The sequence below is a fragment of the Schistocerca gregaria genome, chromosome X (genome assembly GCF_023897955.1).
Source record: "Schistocerca gregaria isolate iqSchGreg1 chromosome X, iqSchGreg1.2, whole genome shotgun sequence".
Lineage (NCBI taxonomy): Eukaryota > Metazoa > Arthropoda > Insecta > Orthoptera > Acrididae > Schistocerca > Schistocerca gregaria.
Window position 1 is genome coordinate 503842524 of NC_064931.1, and position 21446 is coordinate 503863969.

Sequence of the window (21446 nt, forward strand, 5' to 3'; positions counted from 1 at the left end):
TATTAGGCCTGTCATGAGTAGATACTTTTAGATACACATAAACGTTCAGAAAATTGTACTAGCTTTTAAGAATTCACTTTTTTTTAAACTGCCTCTCTTAGTTGCATATACATAGACACACAAAGAGCCATTTGTATGGCCACAGAAATACTTGCCATTATTCCAAGCAGAAGGGTGTAGGTAAGAGGAAATGATTGTGGCAACTGGAAAGTGAAGGGGTGATGTTCAGGAGCAGTGGATCACAGAGTTGAAGTCTGTATCTTCAAAGGGGATTGGGGGGGGGGGGGGGAGGCAGCAGGTGTTCACTCAAATGAGCCACTCTCAGGCGTGGTGTCCTCAATGCCTGGAGCAAGATCATTGGCATTGAATGAGCCATCAGGGACAGGGCAGCGACCAGCCGCTCTGGTGCATTTGCAGCTGTTTTGTTGTGGCAATGTTAATTCAGCATTTATAACATGGTGCTGCTTCTAATTTTCCACCAGCCAACAGAACTGTACTGAGATCAATTTAATTATATACACATATACTCATTGACTACAGTCTGATCACCACCTCTTTGTGACTGATAGGAGAAAAAATGCTTGTGTAAACAACAACAAAAAATTGGAAACAATTAGTGTCACAGATAAATGAAGTAACCAACGTTCTTTATACTGATTGTTGATCTCAGAATGAAATCTCACATTGCCATTTTTTGTAACAGCATCTATTCCATTAATTTAAATTTATATGCTAAAATCTGCCAGCACTGGCATGTATGTTGCAACTTAAGAAATTAAACACCTGACTGTCAGAAAGCTGTCTCAAAAATTCCTAAATTAAATGACATTTCAACAGTGCAATTCTTAATCAATTTTCCAGTTACTGTCTTCTAAAAGAAGTGAGTAGTCATCAGCATCATACTTCTCAGTATCCAGTCAGTGTCAACAAAGTGTAAATTTATCAATATGCAGCAGCAGGTTTTTTTCCTTTTTTTTTTATAAAAAATATGTACTTGTCCACATATCTGCTGCACATGAACAGGTATTCACTCCTACAGGCTTGACACTGGCAGACATCATATGTGCTCTTATTTAATTGTCCTATCTTTCACTGTTGTGTTCTACTGATGCATGGTGAGCGGAATGTTGGAGACATTTATCCACTGCAGTTACAAACTTTAGTCTAATAGCTCCTGAAATCAAGTGAGAAATCTCTTAAACGTGATACTGGTGTTTATTTGATTTTCTTTCACTGAAACTAGTTATGCTTCAGAACTCAGATTCTGGCATATTGTAAAGACATGTGCCTTCGGATGGCTCATAGTGGAACAGAAAGATAGGAGAGCAGAGCACCTGCAAGGGTACATATAACCAACATGACTTCCGTTCTGTTTAGTCACTAGCAAAAATCTTTCCAAAACACTATTTAGCATCACTGCCTTCCAGATTTGAGGCATATGTTTCAGGACTCTAGCATAAATTTCACATTTTATTTAGGCTCAAGTTCAAACACCATGAAACTGTGGAGGTGGCTGAACTGTGGTCACATATTCAGACAGCCAGGCCATTCAAACAGGAGACACCTAATGGAGTGAGAACGAAGTCAAATGCAGCTGTCACCTGTTATTTTATCATATGTTTCATCAGCCATAATTGCAACCTGTCACTGTAGTGTGGAACAAGTCACTATTGCAATTGCAGAATGCTTTGTTAGCAAAAAATATGGCAACATACTAACCATTCAAATGATTTTTTAATTTACATGTTGGCTCCCTTCCCCTCCTCCCCACATGCACCCAGCAGTTTGAGGTTGTATATGTCAAATCTCTCTCTCCCTCTCTCTCCTTTTTTTTTCTTTTTTTTCTTTTTACCAAACACCACACACACACATGCACGCACACACACATACTGGATAGGCTAAACAAAAAGTTTCGAACGCTTGGCGTATTTTTTGATTTAACAAAGGCATTTGACTGTGTTGACCTCACAATATTGCTCCAGAAGTTGGACCATTACGGAATAAGGGGAGTAGCTCACAATTGGTTCACCTCTTACTTTAGCAACAGGCAGCAAAAAGTCATTATTCACAATGTTGATAACGGCTGTGATGTGGGATCTGAGTGGGGTACTCTCAAGTGGGGGGTGCCTTAGGGATCAGTTTTGGGGCCGCTCTCGTTCCTTATTTACATAAATGATATGCCCTCTAGTATTATGGCTAACTCTAAAATATTTCTGTTTGCTGATGACACTACCTTGGTAGTAAAGGATGTTGTGTGCAACATTGACTCGGTTTCAAGTAGTGCAGTACATGACCTCAGTTCATGGCTTGCAGAAAATAAACTAACGTTAAATCACAATAAGAATCAGTTTTTACAGTTTCTAACACACAGTTCAACGAAACCTGATGTTTTAATCTCACATAATTGGCATATGATTAGTGAAACTGAACAATTCAAATTTCTAGGTGTTCAGATACATAGTAAGCTATCGTGGGAAGCCCACATTCAGGATCTTGTTCAAAGACTTAATACTGTCAATTTCACTATTCAAACGGTATCAAAAGTGAGTGATACTTCAACACTTAAATTAGTCTACTTTGCTTATTTTCATTCACTTATGTCATATGGTGTTATGTTTTGGGGTAGCTCCTCCCATTCTAGAAGGATATTATTGGCTCAGAAACGGGTGGTTCGGGCAATAAGTGGTGTGAGTTCACGAACCTCTTGTTGAGATCTGTTCATGGGTCTGGGTATTTTGACATTATTGGCCTCTCAATATGTATATTACTTATTGTCATTTCCTGTTACCAATATTAGTTTATTTCCAAGAATAAGCAGCTTTCACTCAGTTAATACTTGGCAGATATCAAACCCCCATTGCAATCAGACTTCCTTAACTCTTCCATTTTCAGTAATCTGCCACTTGAATTAAAAAATCTTAGCAGTAACCCATGCGCTTTCAAATCGAAACTGAAGAGTTTCCTCATGGGTCGCTCCTTCTATTCTGTCGAGGAGTTCCTTGAAAAATTTAACTGATTCTTATTGTATTGCTGATAGCGTTTACTTAAACTTACAGACTGACTTTTTTCAGATTCATGAACATTTATTTTTATCTGTTATTACTTTTATGTTGTAAGTTCATGTACTGACATGTTCCATGACCTTGGAGATTTGCTCCTCAATTTGGTCCTACAGAACTTGACCTATAAATACACTCCTGGAAATTGAAATAAGAACACTGCGAATTTATTGTCCCAGGAAGGAGAAACTTTATTGACACATTCCTGGGGTCAGATACATCACATGATTACACTGACAGAACCACACGCACATAGACACAGGCAACAGAGCATGCACAATGTCGGCACTAGTACAGTGTATATCCACCTTTTGCAGCAATGCAGGCTGCTATTCTCCCATGGAGACGATCGTAGAGATGCTGGATGTAGTCCTGTGGAACGGCTTGCCATGCCATTTCCACCTGGCGCCTCAGTTGGACCAGCGTTCTTGCTGGACATGGAGACCGCGTGAGACGACGCTTCATCCAGTCCGAAACATGCTCAATGGGGGACAGATCCGGAGATCTTGCTGGCCAGGGTAGTTGACTTACACCTTCTAGAGCACATTGGGTGGCACGGGATACATGCGGACGTGCATTGTCCTGTTGGAACAGCAAGTTCCCTTGCCGGTCTAGGAATGGTAGAACGATGGGTTCGATGACGGTTTGGATGTACCGTGCACTATTCAGTGTCCCCTCGACGATCACCAGAGGTGTACAGCTAGTGTAGGAGATCGCTCCCCACACCATGATGCCGGGTGTTGGCCCTGTGTGCCTCGGTCATATGCAGTCCTGATTGTGGCGCTCACCTGCACGGCGCCAAACACTCATACGACCATCATTGGCACCAAGGCAGAAGTGACTCTCATCGCTGAAGACGACACGTCTTCATTCATCCCTCCATTCACGCCTGTCGCGACACCACTGGAGGCGGGCTGCACGATGTTGGGGCGTGAGCGGAAGACGGCCTAACGGTGTGCGGGACCATAGCCCAGCTTCATGGAGACGGTTGCGAATGGTCCTCGCCGATACCCCAGGAGCAACAGTGTCCCTAATTTGCTGGGAAGTGGCGGTGCGGCCCCTACGGCACTGCGTAGGATCCTACGGTCTTGGCGTGCATCCATGCGTCGCTGCGGTCCGGTCCCAGGTTGACGGGCACGTGCACCTTCTGCCGACCACTGGCGACAACATTGATGTACTGTGGAGACCTCACGCCCCACGTGTTGAGCAATTCGGCGGTACATCCACCCGGCCTCCCGCATGCCCACTATACGCCCTCACTCAAAGTCCGTCAACTGCACATACGGTTCACGTCCACGCTGACGCGGCATGCTACCAGTGTTAAAGACTGCGATGGAGCTCCGTATGCCACGGCAAACTGGCTGACACTGACGGCGGCGGTGCACAAATGCTGCGCAGCTAGCGCCATTCTACGGCCAACACCGCGGTTCCTGGTGTGTCCGCTGTGCCGTGTGTGTGATCATTGCTTGTACAGCCCTCTCACAGTGTCCGGAGCAAGTATGGTGGGTCTGACACACCGGTGTCAATGTGTTCTTTTTTCCATTTCCAGGAGTGTAGATAAATAAATGCCTGTATACTTCAATGTCTCACCAACCGCATGACTCATACAGTGAATACCACAACTTCTGTTGTGGGACAGAAGCCTCTCATACTGCTAACACAGCCATACTTGTTGGTTGCCCCCTAGTGGCTAATAGTTTAGTCCCACAACTGTCATGCATGAAGTGCAAAAACATTCTTTATGGAGCTCTCAAGAGTTGGCACATTTTAATACTTATAAGAATTTTCATGACTGATAGCAGGCCATGTGACTGAAAGAATGACTACATCACACAGAAACTTGCGGAAAGTTTAAGATATGAAGTCTGTTCAAAAAATTCCAGAACTTTGTCCACAAATTTTTTCTATGCATGTCTTTTACTTATTGTGCATGGCCGTGTCTGAAATATCCTCCTTCACAATTGATACATCACTCCCAATGTTGTTTCCACTTCCAGAAGCAGTCTTGGTATGCCACTTGCTGGACTGTATGAAGTGCCATCTGCAAATTTTTTTGTCTCATCTATCACTGCAGATCTTCATCCTTTCAATTGGGTTTTCAACATTGGAAATAAAAAAGAAAAGGCCACAATGGCCAGTTCAGGGGGTTATGGATGATGAGGCAGCATGGCGAATTTTTTGTACAAGAGTCATACACCAAACCGGTATGAATGTGCAGGTGCAGTATTGTGATGCAAGAGCCACGAATTTTCCTACCACATTTCAGGCTACTTCCTTCTCACATTTTCTTACAGGCATTGCAACACATACTGATAGTATCATTGATTAACAGTTTGTCCCAGTGGATTGAATTCAGGATGAACTAGTCTTTCAAAGTCTAAGAAAACTATCAGCATGGCTTTGACAGATGAACTTGACAAGCTATTTTTCAGTCAGCAACAGTTATGATTCTCTTAAGGATCATCTTGTTCTCATTAGCACAATCTGATAGCTCTTCATAGACTGTGAGGCATAGGTCGTTTTGGCCTTGACTCAGGAGTGGTGGGATGAACTCGGCAGCAAAATGATGACTTTCAGGATGCTGCGTCATGATTTCATAACTTAAATGTTACATTCTTCTGCCCTCTCAGACAGTCAACCTTTCACTGGCATGCACAATTTCATTGATGTTCCTGAGTTGACCATGATTGGTAGACGTTGAACAGCGTTCTGAATGGGGTTCATATTTATTTCTGTCTGGTCATTTTTAAACTGTGTGAACCATTCGTAACACTGAGTAGGGCTTAAGTACTGATCACTGTAGGCTTCCTGCATCATTTAGTGTGTCTCTGTAAATGTTTTCTTCAGTTTCCTGCAAAATTTAATCCTGACTCATTGGTCATTTAATTGTGCCATCTTGAAATTCATAAACTTTGTGACACAACATTCTACTCAATACAGCACTGAATAACTAACAGACATACAGCAATGAAACTATTGTCAGTTATGCATTAAATGCAGGTATGTGCAGGGATGCTAACTGCATTTCACTTAACACACCATTGGTGTGAAAATATGAGTGTTCTGGAATTTTTTGAACAACCCTTGCATACTGGCTTAAACCACAAAGTAAACTATGAAACGGTGTTTAATAAGTGCAAGTGAATTGAATACAAGCAAGTCTGTAATATTTGACAAGTTATATAATGTGTTTTAATATCAGCATTCACAATATTTTTGGGTCCACTTGTGCACTGTGTACACTATCTAGATTAGGAAGGCAGGAACTGTTACAGAAAAATTGACAATGATGTACACTGTGAGTGGTGCCATCTATTGCATGCTGTTGTAATTAAGTAGGTTTCATCAGTATAACTATGGAAGATTTTAACATGTCCTAATTTTTCTCTTAACATGCATCAACTCTCACTTTGATAATTTTATATCTTAATTTGGTGCTAACTCCAAAACATTCACCCTATTCTATGTGATAAATAATGACATGAAATGAAAAAGATATAATTTTTTCTGTTTATGGCACAATTGTTGCTTACTGCTTGTTGCTTGCAGTCTTTCTTGGACGGCAGTTTTAGTTTTCTACAAAATTTTTATCAAGGTTTCTGTAGTTTGCAGGTAGCAGCTTTCAATAACATCTGTATGTTTTTGTTGACCTAGAGGTTTTGAGAATTCTGCAAAGAACAATTTCATTAGTTTGTCACAGGGAAATGTGACAATCTAGACATGCAAAACATTATTGTGTCTAAAAAGAAATTTTATTGACATGCTGAACTTAAATTCTTTTTCCCCTGCAGGTATACATCACAGTTGCACACTGTTTGTTGATGGTGACTACATTCTCAAATCATTGTCTGCATTTATGTGGTCCAAGCAATGGCATGAGAATGAACATTAACATTCAAAACTAATCAAAACCAAGAAATTTTACACAACTATGACAGGAGCCTGAATAAATAATAATGAAATTTGAGTTGCTGGTCTTTTTACCAACAAAATGTTTGAATAACATTAAGGTTTATTTTTTTGTATTACCATTTTTCACCTGAGTAAATGTTAGATATTGATTAAGTGCAATGTATGTTAGTTTTCTTACAATACCCTTAAATTTGGGAGTTATGGAATTACATAATATTGTACATGAAAATGTAATGCCAGTTGTAACAATGAAATCATCAGAATTTCTCAAAACTGGAAATGCAATACAGTTATGGAGGAAGATGTAGATATATTTGGTTATTATTAAAAAAATAAAACTTATCTCTCTTTTATTTGTCATGGGTACACACCAGAGGTTGAGACCATCAGTTCTGAGCATATCAGTAGTTCATTTGATGTGTTTCTTGCATGTCAGTGCAATGCTGTGGGACTATGGGACACAAGAAATTTTGACACATGCACAGTGAAACTATTCTTACCTATCTGACACATTTTGTCCTAAATTTCAGAATCAGAATCTCAATCAAATTTTTATTATCTAATTTACACAAAAATTTAAATAGTAAAATAAATATATGGGAGATTTTCCAAGCTGAAGCATGTCTCTCTGCAAGTCTGCCATGCTTCATTCCTGCCTGATGTGGTCACTTGTGCTTTTGATCATTTCTGACAAATTAGATAACAATAAAAGGAGGTCATTCGTCAAGGAAACACTCCAGACTCTACTAGTGCCTGCAGATTTCACTCCATAAAAGAACTTTCAGTGTAGTTTCCAGTGATGACATGGGGAATGTTAATTGTAACATTTAGGTATAGAACATTTTTTGTTGTTAACCTAGGTCAAAAACAATTTTTACAAGATTTGTATGTACTTATTACACTTGAATTCCAAAGAAAAACTTTGTAATGAATTTAAAATTTGTTGCAAATGGAAGTATAGTAAACACATGATTTTCTTTGAAATTTGTCATAGATGGTAAATGATTAAATACCAGTAGATTCATTAATTAATTGGGAGGCATGAAGATAGGTACTATGATAATGAAAATTTCAGGATGGAGTTAATAAATGAAAATGATTTTAGGCAACGACTCACATGCAATTATTTAGTGCTTGAGTCATAGACAAATGTAATAGCACAAAATATTATACTATATTCCAAGCTACAGCTTTTGATTTTAAGTATGAACCCATGCATACATGTGCATCCCCCCCCCTCCCCCCTTCCCACACACCCACACACCTGCTTCTGTGACAACACCGTATGTGTGTATGTGTATGTGTGTGGGCGCGCGCATATGTGTGCATATGTGTGTGTGTGTGTGTGGGGGGGGGGGGGGGGGGGGAGGCAGGTGCATGTGCATATGCATGCCTTTGTGTGTGTGTGTGTGTGTGTGTGTGTGTGTGTGTGTGTGTGTGTGTGTGTGTATGTAGTCAATGTAAGCTATGACTCTTTGTTATTTCTGACAGAACATTAGAACATTTTCATATTTTTAAATTAGTATAACATGTAGGCCTACTTACAACAGATTTTAGGGTACAGTAGTTCCTAAATTTTATAATTTTTAATTCTATTTCGCAGCCACAGCCACAGTTCAGGTTGCAAAGCCAACATTGGTTGGAGAAAATGACGAGCCAATTGACACGGGTAAAGAGGAAGAACTATCAGACTTCTGGCACACATCTGTAGGGAAATTTCGTTTTTCTCTTGAAGAACTTCCACAGCAGCTGCAGTTTATACATCAACTGCTACAGGTACCACTTATATTAAAATGTGAAACTTTGAACAGATATTTGCACACTGTAAATACTTTTAATAAGTAAATTTATTCAATTAAGCATTTACACAGATCTTAATTATAAAACTATGATATAATAAAGATAGGAATAAATTGTGTTTGCTAAGTAGCAGATGATAAGGCAGAAACAAAAAATGACAAAAGCACAACAATTTGATGCCAGAGTCATCTCATCCAGCATAATGCTGAAAAACCTTAGAGGGTACAAATCTGTTTGATAGTTATGAAGTATGCACACTAAATAAAAAATGATGTATTGAAAACAACATGAATGGAAGGAGGGTCCTAAAATTATACATACATTCATGATTGTGAATAACCTGCATTCTAAAAATGATATAATGAAATTTTGTGTTGGCCCAGTTAAATCCTCCGCAGCCATTATGAAGGGATGTATCACCATATTTGAGTGCAATTGGTAGTGAGGAAGAAAATTTCATAAGCCAATAAACACTGTATCAGTTATTATAGGCAAAAATAATTGTTTATTTTCCTCACTTAATTGTCATACAATGAACTTAAAATCATATTTCTTAAAATTGAGTGCTGTTGGTACAAAAATGATTTTCAATATATATTTTTAGTGTCAGAATGCAAATGTACATACAACAATATTTTGATTCCAGAATGAAATTTTGACTCTACCATGGAGTGTGCACTGATATGAATCTTCCAGGCAGATTAAAACTGCATGCTGTACCATGACTCAAACTTGGGATCTTTACCTCTCATGGGAAAGTGCTCTACCAACTGAGCTACTCAAGTATGACTCATGACCCATCCTCACAGCTTTACTTCTGCCAGTACCTCATCTCCTATCTTGTAGATTTCACTGAAGGTCTCCTATGAACCTTGCAATATGAGGACTCCTGGAAGAAAGGATATTGTGGAAACATGGTTTAGACACAACCTGTGGGATGTTTCCAGAATGAAATTTTCATTCTACAAAGGAGTGTGCACTGATATGAAGCTTCCTGGCAGATTAAAACTGTGTACTGGACCATGACTCCAACTTGGGACATTTGCTTTTTGTGAGCAAGTGCTCTGCTGACAGAGCTACCCAAGCACGATTCACAACCCACCCTCTCAGCTTTACTTCCATCAATACCTCATCTTCTACCTTCCAAACTTCAAAGAAGCTCTCCTGCAAACCTTGCAAACCTAGTACTTCTGGAAGAAAGGATATTGTGGAAACATGGCTTAGCTGCAGCATGAGGTATGTTTCCAGATATAAATTTTCACACTGCAGTGGAGTGTGCACTGATATGAAACTTCCTAGCAGGAGAGCTTCTGTGAAATTTGTAAGGCAGGAGATGAGGTATTTGTGGATGTAAAGCTGTGAGGATGGGTTATGAGACATGTTTGGGTAGCTTAGTTGGTAGAGCACTTGCCCATGAAAGACAAAGGTCCCGAGTTTGAGTCTCAGTCTGGCACACAGCTTTAATTTGCCAGGAAGTTAAATATTTTGATAACCATACCATTGTACTGTGAATGATAATGAAATGCCTGAAACTGTTTGAGGAATTTTTATAATGTGAAGTAATGATAGTTGGGCCTTAGTCCTTCCTATTCCAATTTATTTTCAGCTGTGTTTTGTATATTATGGAAAATAAGTTGCACTTGAGTCAAAACATTAAAATTTACTTTAAATCTTATGTCCAAAGTATGGACAGACCGCATGTATTGATGGACAGGGCCTGCTGAACATAGGGAGAGTATCTGTAAAAGGGTCATTTAAATCAGTGGAAGGGATGAGTCATGAGTTACAAAGTACTACCAGCATTTCAGCAAGTGCAGTGACTGTGCATGGGGAATTAAAAAACATGGAATACAATGGTCGAGCAGTTCTTCATAAACCACACATTTCTCTAATCAATGTTATGCAGCGTTTTAGGTGGTGTAACAACCAACAACACTGGACAGTGGATGACTGGAAATGAGTGATTTGAAGTGATAAATCATGTTATACCTTGTGGCAATACTATAAAAGGGTGTGGGTTTGCAAATAGCTGGGAATTTAATGTGCCATTGTGTGTAGTGCCATCATTGGAGCACAGAAAACTGGCGTTATGTTATGGGGGTGTTCTTCATGGTTAGTATGCGGCTACGTTATTGTGCTTAAATAAACACTAAATGTGGAAGGATATGAACACATTTTACAACACTGTGCAATGTGTACAATAGGGGTAAATTTCAAGGAAAGTGACTATATTAGCATGACAATGCACCGTGTCACAAAACACCATCTATGAAGCAATGTTTTGTGGACAATAACATTCCTGAAATGGAAAGGCCTGCCCAGAGTTCTGTCCGGAACTCAGTGGTACATCTTTGGGATAGACTGTCAACTTCTGCTGCAAACCCCAGCATCTAGTATTGGTACCTTCTCTGGTTTGGGTTCTTAAGGAGGAATGGGCTTTCACTCCGCCACAGACATTCAGACACCTCGCTGAAAATGATCCAGCAGAATTCAAGAAGTCATAAAGGTGAAGTGTGGACACACCCCATTTTAATGTACTCTAAAATGTGTCTGGATACTTTTGATCAGATAGTGCACAGAAGAACAAAGAGAACAGAAGCATCTGAGATGTAGTGCTACAGAAGAGTGTTGAAAATCAGGTAGACTGGTAAGATAAGGAATGAGGAGGTTCTCTACAGAATCAGCAATGAAAGGAACAAATGGAAAACATTGACAGCAAGAAGGGAGTGGATTATTAAGGCATTAGGTAGTAACTGCCTTGGTTAAAGGAAACTGTAGAGTGTAAAAATTCTAAGGGAAGACGGAGATTGGAATACATCCAGCAAATAATTGGAGAAATAGGATCCAAGTGCTACTCTGAAATGGAGAGGTCAGTGTAGGAGATGAATTCATGGGAGGCCATGTCAAAGCTGTCAGAAGACTGGTGACCCAAAAAAGTGTGTACATAATTTACAAACCACTGTGGATTGTGTGACAGCCTGTGCTTAGCACTGTACCACAAATATTTTCATCTATTTTTTATTTTCTGTGATCATGATAATGTTCTGCAGTTTATTTTTAAATTTCTTATTTTATGCCATCACAGATGTATAATACAGATACAGTCAATATATTAAAATATATGTGTTTATGTCTGGAGGACTTCCCTAAGAGCACAGAGACAATATGTCTACATGCTATCTTTTTTAGTATTAGTATCATGTGAGTTTGTAAATCTAGACTGCTGTGTGTTTAATAAACCATAAAAGAAGTATGGCTACTTTATTCATTCGTTGGTGGAAAACAACATAACAAACTTTGATGTATTTATAATGCACTTTAAGCTAAAATGATCCCCAGTCTAGTGAATCATTTTTGTATCATCCAATATTGATTACTTCATGGTTGCATGATACGAGGCATTTTGCAGTTCAACCTCTACAAAGCTATCTCTATTTTTACCACTTTTTTTAAACCTTTTCAATGGAAGCTGGATTTGTATTTCTCTCTTTAGTTGGGAAACTGTGTGATTCCCAATTAGTTCTAGTTTTCTTCTGTCAGGTGTAACTTTTTTATCTCATGCAGTGGTTTCCACATGTAAAAAATGGCAGCTTGCATTGTGGTTCTTGCTGCCTTGTATATTTCTGCTTCTCTCTGTCCAAAAAAACCACACTTTTCACAACCTGTCTCTCAATATCTTACCACTGTACATCTAAAGTGGCATATGTGATCAACTTATTGAATAACATATAAATCAAATCTCATTTCAAAATCTCTGTTTTACCATCCTATAACCTGTCTGAAACCTTCGAATGCCTCTGGGTCTCTTGCATATATGCACCCTGCTTGGAATCCACCACATTTCATTCAGCTTAAATGACTACCTGTCTGAGACGAGATCTACCTCAGATGTAGCCTCCAAATTATTCAATAAAGCATCAGAGAGATAATGTAGCATTTTTAGATTCATGTGATGTTTATTTCTGGTGCCTTTTGTGAGAGGACTTATTTTAATGACACACCAAACCTGAAGTATTTGAATTTACATAAATGATTAAAGTACTCCATCTCCCATGGCACGAATATATTTATTTCACACTTGCTTATAATTCAGATAGAGATACAGGTTTGGGTTTTTGCATGATTTTGTTTTATCTGATTCTCCTTGTCATATATTCTGAGCTGTTCAAAAACAAAAGTGCTGCTGTGAGCCATCTGTCTCACTCTTTATTACCTGCCACTTCCTTATCCTCTCTTCTTCCCATAATTGATGAAAGAAGAAAATATAAAAATGCAGTAAATGAAGCAGGTGAAAAGGAATACAAACGTCTTAAAAATGAGATCAACAGGAAGTGCAAAATGCCTAAGCAGGGATGGCTAGAGGACAGATATAAGGATGTAGAAGCATGTATCATTTGGGGTAAGATAGATACTGCCTACAGGAAAATTAAAGAGACCTTTGGAGAAAAGAGAATCACCTCTATGAATGTCAAGAGCTCAGATGGAAAATCCCTCCTACACAAAGACAGGAAAGGCAGAAAGGTGTAAGTAGTATATAGAGAGTCTATACAAGATTGATATACTTGAGGGCAATATTATGGAAATGGAAGAGGACATAGATGAAGATAAAACGGGAGATATGACGCTGCGTGAATAATTTGACAGAGCACTGAAAGACCTAAGTTAAAACAAGGCCATGGGAGTAGACAACATTCCAGTAGAACTACTGTTAGCCTTGCAAGAGCCAGTCATGACAAAACTGTTTCATGTGGTGAACCAGATGTATGAGACAGGCGAAATACCCTCAGACTTCAAGAAAAATGTAATAATTCCAATCCCAATGAAAGCAGGTATTGACACATTGAAAATTATTGAACTATCGGTTTAATAAGTCACAGTTGCAAACAATAACACAAATTCTTTACAGAAAAATGGAAAAACTGGTAGAAGTGACCTCGGGGAGAATCAGTTTGGATTCTGTAGAAATGTTGGAACACATGAGGCAATACTGATACTATGACTTATCTTAGAAGACAGGCTAAGGACTGGAAAACGTACATTTCTAGCATTTGTAGACTTAGAGAAAGCTTTTGACAATGTTGACTGGAATACTCTCTTTCAAATTCAGAAGGTGGAAGTGATAAAATACAGGGAGCGAGAGGTGATTTACAATTTGTACAGAAACCAGATGACAGTCATAAGAGTCATGGGGCATGAAAGGGATGCAGTGGTTGAGAAGGGAGTGAGACATGGCTGTAGCCTATCACCAATGTTATTCAATCAGCATATTGAGCAAGTAGCAAAGGAAACAAAAGAAAAATTTGGAGTAGGAATTAAAATCCATGGTGAAAAAATAAAAACTTTGAGGTTTGCTGATGACTTCGTATTTCTGTCAGAGACAGCAAAGGACCTGGAAGAGCAGCTGAATGGAATGGACAGTGTCTTGAAACAAGAATATAAGATGAAATCAACAAATGCAAAATGAGAATAATGGAATGTAGTCAAATTTAATCAGATGATATTGAGGGTATTAGATTAGGAAATAAGACACATAAAGTAGTAAATGAGTTTTGCTATTTGGGGATCAAAATAACTGATGATGTTCACAGTAGAAAGTATATAAAATGCAGGCTATGGCAAGAAAAGTGTTTCTGAAGAAGAGAAATTTGTGAACACCAAGTGTAGATTTAAGTGTCAGAAAGTCTTTTCTGAAAGTATTTATATGGAGTTTAGCCACATATGGAGGTAAAAACATGGACAATAAACAATTTAGACAAGAAGAGAATAGAAGCTTTCAAAATGTGGTGCTACAGAAGAATGCTGAAGATTAGATGCGTAGGCCATGTAACTAATGAAGAGGTACTGAATAGAATTGGAGAGAATAGGAATTTGTGGCACAACTTGACTAGAAGAAGGGATCGGTTGATATGACACATTTTGAGGCACCAAGGGGTCACCAGTTTAGTACTAGAGTGAAGCATGGAGGGTAAAAATTGTAGAGGGAGGCCAAGAGATGAATACGCTAAGCAGATTCAGAAAGATGTAGGTTGCAGTAGTTATTTGGAGATGAAGAGTCTTACACGGGATAGAGTAGCATGGTGAGCTGCATCAAACCAGTCTCTGGACTGAAGACCACAACAACAACAACAATTGACTGGCATTGCAAACACTTGATTTAGAATCACACAAGCAGGGTGCATATATGCAAGAGACCTAGAGGCACTCAAAGGTTTCAGACAGGTTATAGGATGGTAAACCAGAGATTTTGAAATGAGATTTTAAACTTCAAAAGAATTCCATGGGTAGATGTAGGCTCCATGATTTATGGTTTATGAACTGCAGATTAAAACTGAAGAAATTTCAGAAAATTTGGAAACTAAAGCGATGGGACCTGGTTAAACTGAATGGACCGGAGGTTATTTAGAGTTTCACAGTGAGCATGTGGCAATAATTGATGGAAACAGGGAAAAAGAATGCAATTCAAGATGAATGAGTACCTCTGAGATATTAGATAGTGAAGGCAGCAGAGGTGCAAATAGGTAAAATGAAAATGCCCGTTAGTAATCCATGCATAACGTAGATTATGTAGAATTTAATTTGTAAAGAAGAAAAACAAAATGCACCAAATGAAGCAGGCAAATCAAAATATAGACATCTAAAAGTGAGATAGACAGAAAGTGTTAAGTGGCTTATTGGGTATGACTTGAGTACATGCTAAGCTATTGAAGCAATAATGACTATGAAAAGATAGAGCCTACCTAGTGAAATACTGAACAGACCTTGGAATATCACTGACCAGGATTTTATCTCAGAAGACTTGCAGTCTATTTTTCTGTCCTCATGGGATTATTTGATTTGGTGACAAGTTGTTAAACAGCAAACTCAGCACCACATAAAAAACTTGAGATCTTCTTATATTTATTAACACAAGTAATATTATGATGATCAACTTGTATTCAATCATTTATACAGGTCATAAGTGAGCACTTCATCTACAAACTGCTTATTTGCTTCTGTCTCGGGTTCTTCGGCCGACGTTCGTGTGATGATTTTGCTGACGTTTCGCCAGCACGAGTGGCTGGCATTGTCAAAGCTTCACCCTCCATTGCCGGAGGGTGAAGCTTTGACAATGCCAGACACTCGTGCTGGCGAAACGTCAGCAAAATCATCACACGAACGTCGGCCGAAGAACCCGAGACAGAAGCAAATAAGCAGTTTGTCAACAAGTGGCCACGAAAGTCTTAACAATTTTGTACTTCATCTACACTATGATTGTTTAACAAAGTGATGACAAATTTTTCTCTACACTTTAACTATCAAGTTTTGTCAGGCAAATAACATGGAATTGGATTTGGTTATATAATTACTGCACAGTTTTATTGTTCAGCCTCAGCTTTAACAGTCACAGCTGCTGTACTGAATCACATTGATAAATAAATTGTGGTTGTTCAACAAAAATTGACCAACTTACACATAGTAACTAACTGTATGATGTTAATTAAATAAGTGCGACAAAGATGTTTACTGAACATGGTCTAAAATGTAAGGAAATTAACTGTTATGAAGTAGATGGTCATCTACTGGTTAACAGTTATTATAGGAAACAGCATAAGGATGGAGGCATGGCAATCTTTGTGAGAGAACATATTACATCTAAGAAACTTACACTTATTGAGCAATACAGTGAAGAGGGAATATTAAAAGTAAGTGGTATTGCAATTCAATTAAAAGAGATGGAGTCAATGTTGTAAAACACAAAGTAAAAGGAATATACAGACCACCTTATACAGATGTAATCCATTTTCTCAACAGCTTCAATACCATAATTAGGCAAACTGGTTCCAATGAGCTTACTATACTTGGAGACCTTAACATTGATGCTCACTCCTACAGCATTGCAAACATGAAACTTGTAGATTTATTAGCTTCATACAATCTTAGAAATACAGTTCCTATGGATACCAAAGTCTCAGATTCTAGTTCTACCAGGATAGATTATGCAATAAATAACAAAACTGCTGAAGACACTGCTAAGCTCAGTAACATAGACTTCCATTACTCAGACCACCCTGCACAACAGATAGAATATAGAAAAACAGCTCCTAAAATAATATCAAAAATGTCTGAAACAAAACAAGGTATGAGCAATTGTAACATGAACTCTCTGAAAATTAAACTAGCTGAGGAGAAGTGTGGTCAAATCTACTATGTGGAAGGATCAGATGACAAATGTGATGAGTTTTGTAACATCCTATTGAGTCACTTTGATTCCTGTTATCCCATTAAAGGTATGCAGACAAGGCTAATACACTGTCAGAGTGGAAGAAATAAAAATCTCAGACTTCCATCCATCCTTGTTAGGCTCAGGTAAAATATTCATGACCTTTATGTCCTGTACAAATTAACAAGACTGTACATTTAAAAAACAAAAATATAGCACAACAAAGAAAATCTTAGAAGACATGTCCACAGTAATGAAATCTCTTAATCTACAAATGTAAGCAAGGTGTTGTTGGAACTGATCAATAAGTATGAAAAAACCTTAACAACTAGGGACAGTATCCCCTTATGCATTACACAGGATGGTGATATTATAAAAGAACCTAAAGCATTATGTAACCTTTTTCCTAAACATTTCATATCTAGAACAGGAAATCCAACGCACACTTTAGAAATGTACCAAGAAATACCAAAGCACACCCGTCAAGCAGTGAGTTTGAATGTAATGAGGATAAAGAAAATGATGTAAGAAAGATAATCCATATATTAAAGAGCAAGTAATCAGACGGATGGATGATGATGACAGGTTGAGTGTAGTAGTTAAAAAATTCATAAAAGGAATAGTTAAACCAATAACACACCTCATAAACTCTAGTATTAGAGAAAACACTTACCATAGTTGTTTAAAAATAAGCATTGCTAAACCAGTGCATAAGAAGGGAAATACAAAAGAGATTTCAAACTACCACCCAATATTATTGATCACTACCTTTAGTAAGAATTTTGAAATGGTTATCTTTTCTCAGCTCTCTGCTCTTTTTACAAAGAACAAATTGCTAACAAAAACACAGCATGGATCAGGAAAGATCGGGGCACAACTGCTGCAGTTGCTGAATTTCTCCATAAAGTGTACACTCTCCTAGGCCAAGGTATGAAGACAGCTGGCATATTCTTAGATCTTTCCAAAGCCTTGGTTGCTCATTAAGAAATTGAAGGCTTGCAACATGAAAGACTCATCTGTGCAGTTACTGACCATATACTTGACAAATTGCAAACAATGTACTAAACTTTTATCTAAAATGGAGAAGATGGTAATAGATTTCCAATCTTCTAGAGATAGAGTAATTCAGGGAGTACTGCAGGGATCAATCCTTGGTCCCTTTCTATTCTTGGTTTATATCAGTGACTTGACACAACCATTCAACTCACGTCTAGTAACCTATGCTGATGACATCTCCCTCTTATTTTATGAAAAGACTTGGAGACATTACACTCAGTTGCAACTAAGAGTGTGGCAGAAATAACCACTTATTTTCTATATCAGGGTCTAAACACCAATGTCAGTAAATTCCAGCTACTAACATTTAAAACAACTGGCTCTCATGAGGCTAAAATAAGCAATATTTGTAGTGTTACATCAACAGAAACAGATAACATTAAATTTTGTGGTGTCCATCTGGACAAAAATCTCTGTTGGGTAAACCACATCACTTTTGTGTGTGAGAAAATCAGCAGTCGCTTGTATCTTATGAGACAGTTGGCAAAAATAGTGCTAGTCCAAACACAAAAAACTGTTAACTGTGTAAAACTTTATCCATTTCTTAATTATGGTATTGAACTGTGGGGATTGTGCAACAGACCTGCACCTAAACAGAATATTAGTGTTACAGAAAAGAGCCATTACGTTAATACATGGACAAAAGTCAGAAGAGTCCTGTCATGAAACCTTTGTCCAACATAAATGTCTAACAGTATATTCCTGGTATTTGTATAAACTTTTTCTGAATAGTAAAAACATAAGTGCAGTGATACACATAATTATGATACTAGAAGTAAGGGAAATACTTCAGGCAGAGGAAAAAATTAAAAATATCTAACAATAGTCCATATATTGATGGGCAGATATGATTCAACAAGCTGCCATAAGCTTTGAAACTTGTGAACCAAAGCAGTTTCAAAGGAAGTTAAAAGAATTCTTTGTAAATAAATGTTTATACTCACTCAGTGAATTCTGAGCTACTTGCCCTCTCTTGTAACACATAATATAATTAAAATAGTAAGACAAATGTATGAAAGTGCCATGTATAGTAATTTACTCAACCTATGTATGACGTTTGCAAATGACATCAGTTTGATGACCTACACACAAAAAATGTAAATAAATAAACAAATGTTGACAATTTAGCTGTTTAACATGAACTGAGAACACACTTGCTCACTGAAATGTCACGTTCATGGGGTTTGTACCTATAGCTGATCACTAATATTTCTTTAAAGAGGAAGTTTCTGTATAAAATAATCATTGTACTGTTATCAGCAAGTAAAAAAGTACACAGTGAGTAATAAAGTTTAGATGGTTGCTGCTTCAATAAGGAATTGAATATTTTAAGTAACTTTTGTAGATGCCCTAAATGTAAAATGTAAAACAGAAAATAACATAATGTATTTAAGGAGAGAATTGTAGCAAGTGGGGCTATCGCACCTTGCTACATCTCAATCTTTGGACAAAAGAGAAGCAGCTGTAGGGATATCAAGAGCTCAGCTTCCAATCCAGTATCAAGAAAAAGTGTGAAGGCTGAAAGGTGGAAAGAAATAGAAGAATTTGGAGATTTCGGGGAAGCTTGTTAAAGTGTTGACATGACTAAGCTCTTTGAAATATTGAAGGTAGGAGAGATAAAATACATAAAGTGAAAGGTTATCTGCAACTTGTACAAAAACCAGACTTCAAGTATCAGGGTTGAATGATGTGAAAGGGAAGTAGTAGTTGAGAAGTGAGTGAGACAGGGCTGTAGCCAATCCCCATTGTTATTTAGTCTGTACATTGATCATGGTCTCTAGGAAACCAAGAAGAGATTTGGAAAGAGAATTAAATTCAGAGAAAAGATATAAAATCCTGTACAAACAGAAGAACATATGGCCATGTTGTAATTTCTGTTGGAACCAAGTCCACTAACTTGTCTGAGATAATAAGATTGCTACTAAGTCCATGAATATAAATTGTAAATCAGAAAGGTGGTATATTCTTCAGGTGGAGGGATATGTGGTAAGAGTTTGTACAAGAAGCACAATCATCATGGTAATTTTATAGAACATTTCTTGAATTCTGTGCTGTACAGCTGAACAAAATAGACTAGCAATCTTAAATTATCCAAGTTTTACAGGATGTATTTTTCATGTTGCAGATTCAAGTGTTACCAAATTCTGTTTGAGTTGAAGGACATAATGTTTATTTTTCTTTATTCTGTGCCATTTATTATAGATGAAAGTAATAACTTTTGCTTCAGGAATATTTAATATTGTCAAAAGTATCTATGTAATTTTAGCTGTGAGGGAGACCACTCACCGAACAGCGTGGAATCATCGACAGGCACACATAAAAGAGAAAGAAAATGTGCAAGAAAATGTGAATCAGTCCTTTCTCCAGGTAGAGTACACACACACACACACACACACACACACACACACACACACACACACACACACACACACGTGTGCCCCTACATAGTTCCAGCTGGACGTCCAATGCCATGATTGTAGTTTGGCAGGTTGGGGGGATGGGATAGAGGTTATATAGGATGGGGTAGGTAGAGGGAAAGAGAGGCAGGAGAAAGGCAAAGTGATTGGGTGTCAGTAGCTGGTGGTTGAGAGGGGCTAGCCATATTTCTGCCTAGGTATGCAGGAGGCTGGCATCTGTATGGGCTAGGCACATGGTGCATAGGTGTTGAAGCCAGTGGGGAGCAGTGCATGATGAAGGTGATGTGCACATGTGAATTGGAATGTGATGATAGGGCAGAGTGGGGGGAAACTGTTGTGTGGAAGGTGTAGATACAATTGGTTTGTACTCTACCTCAAGAACGGATTGATTCTGGAAGCTAACTTCTGCTATTCGATGAGTGGTCACCTTTACTCCTAACATAACTATAGTCTACCAGAACTTTCCAAAATAATAAGGTTCAAGGTTCAAATGTCTCTTCAGTCCCCTAGAACTTAGAACTGCTTAAACCTAACTAACCTAAGGACATCACACACATCCATGCCCAAGGCAGGATTCAAACCTGCGACCGTAGCAGTCGTGAGGTTCTGGACTGAAACGCCTAGAACCACTTGGCCACTGCAGCCGGCCCAAAAATAATAAATATGACTGTTATGCCAGTTAATGTGCTGTAATACATTCTGTTATCAGATGATATAAATAGGACTGAAGTGTGTGCTCATATACATGTGGATATGCAAGAGTGCAGGTCCCAGTTTAATCAAGGAAAAGTGCCTGATTGTGAAACATATTAGGTTTGACACTGATTACATATATTTTTACATTAATAAATAGTGCTGAAAGAATAATCAGTTTTTTAATCTTTTGTCAGAGCAGAAGTAATATGTTAACTTGCTCAAATTGCCAGTGAACTGTTGAGTATTAGTTTTGTATTAAATTCTCGTTCTAATTGTCCTTGTCTTTGCATGGGTGACATTTAAATG

General features: G+C 38.1%; 1 protein-coding gene across 4 annotated transcripts in view; it reads left to right on the forward strand.

Moving 5' to 3' along the window:
* LOC126297705 (protein unc-79 homolog) overlaps nt 1–21446 on the forward strand; it is an 810295-nt gene that overhangs the window by 268204 nt on the left and 520645 nt on the right. For all 4 annotated transcript variants that reach the window (XM_049988834.1, XM_049988837.1, XM_049988836.1 and 1 more), the window contains exon 18: nt 8575–8747. In XM_049988834.1, the coding sequence (XP_049844791.1) occupies nt 8575–8747 (173 nt within the window). The remainder of the gene's footprint in view (nt 1–8574; nt 8748–21446) is intronic.